This window comes from Panicum virgatum, chromosome 9K (genome assembly GCF_016808335.1).
Source record: "Panicum virgatum strain AP13 chromosome 9K, P.virgatum_v5, whole genome shotgun sequence".
Taxonomy (NCBI): Eukaryota; Viridiplantae; Streptophyta; class Magnoliopsida; order Poales; family Poaceae; genus Panicum; species Panicum virgatum.
The window spans coordinates 8,659,271-8,665,785 of record NC_053144.1 but is presented as its reverse complement, the minus strand read 5'-3'; the positions used below and the strand labels follow the sequence as shown (position 1 = coordinate 8,665,785).

The 6,515-nt window shown below is 38.0% G+C and overlaps 1 protein-coding gene across 1 annotated transcript; it reads left to right on the top strand.

Annotated features, from left to right (window-relative positions):
- The first annotated feature begins 1,372 nt into the window (after positions 1 to 1,372).
- LOC120649900 lies at positions 1,373 to 5,614 on the top strand. The gene is made up of 7 exons (XM_039926828.1): positions 1,373 to 1,831; positions 2,237 to 2,278; positions 3,214 to 3,348; positions 3,593 to 3,828; positions 4,162 to 4,198; positions 5,030 to 5,087; positions 5,189 to 5,614. The coding sequence occupies exons 1-7, from the start codon at positions 1,697 to 1,699 to the stop codon at positions 5,266 to 5,268; spliced, it is 723 nt and encodes a 240-aa protein (XP_039782762.1). The 5' UTR covers positions 1,373 to 1,696; the 3' UTR covers positions 5,269 to 5,614.
- Positions 5,615 to 6,515: the final 901 nt, after the last annotated feature.

Sequence of the window (6,515 nt, the reverse complement as noted above, 5' to 3'; positions counted from 1 at the left end):
CATCAAATTTATAAAGATGGTGCAAATTTTCTCTGAAAACAGAGGAAAAATTGGAGGCACTACTAACCTTGTTATTTTAAATTTTGTGTTTCCTCTTTTTACAAGTGCATTATAGTTTGATCGAACGAAGAAGAATTCATTGCATTCAAATTAACTTTTAGGAACATAGAGAAAAAAAACATGATTAATTTCTTATCAAGCTGAAGATATCTTGATTTCAAAAGAAAGGGGAAAGACGCTATAAATGGTAATTATTTATCCAATATTTTCTAGCAGTTTGCTTAGGAAACCAACTTCTCTCTAATGATATACTGTAAGCCACATGAATGAAGCGGGACGCGCATCACTCTAATATAGCCTATGAAGAATAATGAATACAAATCAGAGCCCTTGGGCTAATTTGAGATCTAAAATTTTGTTCTTCGATTAGCTCTATAAAATTTAGCCTCTAGAGTTGTTTGGATCCATGGACTAATTTGAGGACTAAATATATATTCCAATCATTAGCTATGCATGGAATGAGAAAAAAGTAACTATTCAGTGGGGCCCACGCAGAAATAGCCCCAATAAGCACCCCTTGGAGGTGCTAATTTTTTTTAGAGCACTTTAGTCCCAAATAATTTCACCTATTTGGATCCATTGGAGCTAAAATGGACTAAAAGTGGAGGTGCTATTTTTTTGCACTGGATCCAAACAGGGCCCAGATAGCATATCTCTCAAAATGACTCTGAAAAATTATCCCACTTTCAATTTCAACAAATGACAAAAGTTTTTTTTTGTCGAACTTATGAATGGAAATCAATACATAAGGATTGATAAGTCTGATTTCCCTAATATGATAGTTGAATGACTTCCAATCAACATGAAAAATATCATATCCATATTGATTTGATATATTCACTACGAGTGTATAAAATGTTGGTTGACTACAAATCAAAATGAAAGGGAATAAGTCGGTCTTTATGACACCCTCGCAAAGTTTCAGTAATTGTTGAATGAACATGCATTTTGCAGGGGTGTTTGCATTATTTCGGGAAAAAATAACTGTAGTCCTGATGACACCTTACGAGTAATATGACTAGCCAGCCATTATAGAACTTCTAACAATTTTCATAAGAAAATTAGAAAACCATACTATGGTTAAGTAGATTTTTCTTGACCAAAACTTGATATAATATTTCATTGTACGAGTATTAATTAACACACATACACATCGTCACCACGGCCCGGCCATCATAGATGGTCACGGTTGGGAGTCCTCGTGGCCATGCAATTCGACTGGAATCCTGCTTTTTCTGTTTTCTGCGGGAGTGGTACACGAGTGATCGAACCGTGTGCCGACGGCCCCCTTTACGCAATCGTCTTCCGCAATCGCCCCACGAGACGAACCGGGGAAACGAGTCGGTTGAGAACTTGAGGCCTCACGACGAGTCGGGGTCGCGACTCCTCTTGGGTCCGCCTCTCTCCATCTCCCGTTCCCGGCCGTCCCCTCCTCGAGCACCGCCCACCAGTCCAACTCCAATTCGTCGTCCTCAAGGTCGACGCGCCCAACGCAGCTGCGCAGCGTGGGGAAGCGGGCGGCAAGGAGAAGGAATTCGATCGGGGAGGGGAAGCATGAGCCTGGTCTCCGGCGCCTCTCGCCGTCGAGCTCGAATCGGAAGATAAGAAGAATCTGCGGGGGGAGCCCCCATAGAAGATGGCCCCGCCGCAGGAGGATAAATCAGACCGCCCCGGCGGCGGCGGCGCTCCGAGGGAGCAGGAGCGGCGGCCGTCCAAGGCATGGGGAATCCTTATTTTCGGCGTCATCGGCGCCACCACCGCCACTTTCGCGGTGGGCACCCCTCCTTGTGACGCTAGAATTTCTTGAGGATCTTATTCACACAATTGCATACTGAATATCTGGCAGTCTAGCTTGCTTTTCTAGATTCCACGGTTAGCTTAGCTTGCGCGTCTACCTATGGCTCAGTTGCAATTTGCTCAGCCGTTAGTCAATTTGGTATCAAGTGATCCAGTTTTATCTTTTGCAAGCCCACAATAGTATTTTTGCTACTATGAAAACCTCAGACGTAAGCAGGAGCCTTGCTTACCAATTACCATGCTCGTAGTTTGGTTTCTAAGATTTTCCCAGTAACTTGATGTGGTCCACAATTTGGCATTTGCTCTGGATCTTTTTGTTTGTTGATGTGGTGCAGATTTCATGTCTTTGACCTTTGTTTGTTATTCCTGTGAACTCCAGATTACTCAAGTTCGCAGAAGTGTGGACTGGTTCTACACTCAGGTACTAAATTTTGTTACTGGCTACTAATTTGTCAGTTGTCCTAGCGCAAGCTCATGCTTTTCTTTCAATGTGGCCTCCGAAGCCAAGGAGAAAACACTATAGATATTCAGTTGTCAATTTTTAACTTGTCTTAAGTTCAATGCAGTTAATCGAACTCCCAAAATCATGCTTGAGTCTTGGAATATATAGTAGTAGTCTATTCTATTGGCTGGATGTTTATAGGCAAAACTAGAGTGTTGAACTATAAGTGAATTGCCCACCTGGCCACTTCTTCCTATAAGCTTAAGCTTTCGAGTTGAATTGGTTGGTGCATGCAGCTCAATATGGAATCAGGGCCAGAGGTCTTGAGTTCGAATCCTGACCGGCACTATTAAATAAATAATTGCAGCTGATTCCTAATTTTCACGTTTGAGGCCTGAGAGAGCTTGAAGTATAAGTGAATTGCCCATCTCTTCCCATCAACTTAAGCTTTTGAGTTTAATTGGCTGGTGCGTGCAGCTCAAAATAGAGGATTGTTAGGTTAATATGATCGTGCGTGCAGCGATAATTGTTAGTTTTTTCCTCTCATGCACCATCCTTATAAGCTCAATATTGTACTATGTCTCTATGTGAGGCTTTTACTAATATATTCCCTAGATGATTACAATAGGACGATCGGGTGAGGTTCCCGTCCTCTTCCCATGATCAATTCCACTTAGTCAAAGGATTTGCACAGAGAAAAACATTTTTTTCTGATATAACAGTCTTTCGGCTCCCTAATATATGCCAAGAATCCGATTGGTTCAGGAGGTTTTCAACGAGCTCTCTCTTTATGGAAATCATAGAGTCTACTAAAATTTCCTGTTTGATTCATTTTCATATGTTTCTGTCCTACTCTGATCCTAGATTGTATTGACTCTTGAAAATAGACTGACATGATCCCTTTCCTTCAAAAGCTAAATAAAATGCAGACGACATCATCTTGGAGATATACAAGTAATAACTCAAGTCGTGGGAGTTTCAGTGAGGAAGCTAAGAAAAGATATTATCAGCGTATGCAGCAGGAATACGAGGAGGAACAAGAGAGAGTTGTGAGTTTATACATATATTCATAATCTTGTTCTTTTTCATTGTATATCGAACACAAGTGTGCATGTATTCTCAATGTATAGCTGGAAATTTGAGATTATTCATATTGCTACCACACGTATGTTACTGTGAAGCTTCAATTCAGAGTTCAAACATGTACCTAACTGTGCATAACTTACATCAAGACTATTTTATTACTTTTAGCCTGACAGCAAGCTGAACTTTTATCTCCTTAATTTTTCTCAGCAAAGAATAAGGCACATGCAAAGTGTTTTCAACAGAGAGAGGAATAAATTTAGGAGAGATTATGAAAGTTGGAGGGAGAATGGCCCACCTGGTGGCTACAATTATATTCCTCGGGATGATTGGTATTGGCAGACTGATACTTCTCACTCGGAACATAAAACTAGACGGACTTATACACCGGCAGGACCTAGGGTTTATCCTATGTCACATCATTATGCAGTTCTTGGTCTTGACAGGTAAATTCAAATCTGTGCTCATCTGTTAATCTAGTTATAACATGGTAGATTGTCTGGACTCATGGTCAGTCTTTGTCTCTAATTCCATGTTCCTGAGTGATTCACAATATTCAATTGATTTCCTTTGCATTTAATTTCTCATGAAATGCTATCTTGTAGCACAACGGTTTCCCTTTACATTTTTTGTATGGTTTTCACCTCATTTTTCTTGTTGCAGAACGACTTTCCTTAAAATTTTTTGGGACTCCATTTTGTTGTATCTCAATGAAATTGAATTTTATCTTTTTACAGTTATTATATTTCTCATAACAAATCGTGTTTCTTCCTTTGTAGGTCACGAGCGATACCGTATACTGATGCAGAAGTAAAGGTAATGCAATGTTTTATCAGTGGTGCTATTATTTCATTGTGCCTTGTATAGTTGTATTTTCGTATTTATGACACCTAACATGATCAACTGGAACTTGCAGTAGTTGAGCAACTTTCCACCTGACTCTTTCCTTCCCCTCATTAACACTCTTGTTGATCATATTACAAATCAAATGTCTAAAATAGTCCCAATCCCTAAAGTAGCTATCTGCAAGTTTTACCCATTTAAATCTGATTGGACCTTTGGTACAGAGTGTTTCCGTGGGAATCAAGTTTTGCTATATGTAACACTTCAGTTAATGGTTGAGATTACTGCTTTTTACAAAGTATCTAGGTTTTCTTGACAAGTTCACTAACCAAAACATTCATCATTCACTTTGTTTCAATTTTATAAAAGGATTTTATTTTGAGACCGACAAGAACCATGTCTTTTATAAAGGGGTTGAACCTTTTTCCCATATTCTTTAATTGTTAGACAGCAGATAGCCGAAATACTTATGCACTCGTTCTCCCAAGATTTTTCATTTGATAACCATTATACTGGAAATTCCTTGGGTCCTATATGCAGTTCTTTAGTTAGTTACTACGAGTTGGATTGGGTTGATTCATATTATAAACAAAAAAATAATAGCTACATTTGTGAAATCTATGGATTAAGGATTTATACAGTTAGTGATAATGTAGTTCTGTAGTTAGTTACTACGAGAGGGATTGGGTTGATTCATAGTATATGGGTAGTACGGTCCCAAAAATCAGCAGGGTTTCGGGGTATACATATCATGCTTCATCTATGGGGTCTCGTTATCTGACTTTATGGATTCACCTGGTGCAGACTGCTTTTAGAACAAAAGCAATGGAGGTTCACCCTGATCAAAATCAAGATGACAGAGGTGCTTTACTCATCTCCTTTTCTTCATGAACACCGTGTTTCTTCTCATGTGGTTGATTCCTGGTGCTGTCGCTAATATCATGAACGTTTTGTCTTTCACAGAGGCTGCAGAAGAGAAGTTCAAGGAGGTTGTCAAGTCTTATGAAGCAATTAAACTGGAGAGGAAAAACGGAGTAAATTGATGCAAACGTCCAATATGATCTAAGCATTCGGGGTCCGGGATGAGTGGAATCAGTTGTAACTTGCCCTGTATAACCTGTATATGCAAGCTTATATGAAATGGGGTCTACTGTTGTTGTGTGCCTGCAGCGCAAGTTCCAGTTGATTGTGATCTTGTGCGGTAGACTAGGATAGGGGACAAAAGTTGTATTTTTGTTCATGTAGCTAGTAACTTGATGTGCTCACGTGCATAAATTCCATAAACTAGACAAAGGCGATCATTTTTGTTGCCACTTTTAGTTGGGAGCATGTATTCAGTATTATATACTCCCTTTCTATTTAGAAAAAAGTTCAATTTACTCTCTTCAATTATAGTTGAAGTCTGAATAACCTCATAAGCTATAACTTCATTCAATTTACCTCCTAAATTATGCAATTTAGTCCATTTTATCCTGTAATACAATTTGTCTTTTTTATTTCTCATTACACAAGTTGAATTTTAATTTCAAATTTTGTAGAATTGTAGTAGACATCACAATGCGCGTTAAAAAATTTGTTATAGTTTTTTCGTCATTATTTTACATATAATTCTGAATTCCAATGATAATTTATTATTAAATATCCTAGCTTGTCAAAATAATGATAAAAAAATATGATATATTTTTCTAAGATGTGTTATGATGTGTATTACCATCTTGTAAAATTTCAAACTCCACCTAAGTATGGAGAAACGAAAAAGATAAATTGTATTGGGGGGAGGGGTGGTTATCGAACTTTGGTTATAGTCCAGAGGAGTAATTTAGACTTTTTCCTTTTATTTATATGTCATATTAGGTTTGTTCTAAATTATAGCTGACTTTGCCCATATTTATAGAGAATAGAGCAATAATTATACTCAACATAAGGACTATCAATATACTTTATATTTTATGGTGGATTTAGGAAAATAAATTTGATATTATAAATGTTATTATTTTTCAAATAAATTTGTCAAGATGATTAATTTGACTTAGAACAAATCTAATACGATGTGTAAATAAAAAAAGAGGACTACTACTGGTGATTTCATTTTTCATCCGGTGGAAATTGTTACCTACATTATGTTTACTAGACAATTGTACCTGTGGGTTGCCATAGATAAAGTCAGTACAAGTATCAGATATATATTGGCGTCTGTGCCTTAATTTGCAGGGATCTATGGACTAAAGCCCACCTGGAAACCATACTCGCTTTAAAAATAGACAAGCATATTGTCCGTGCGTTGAGAGTT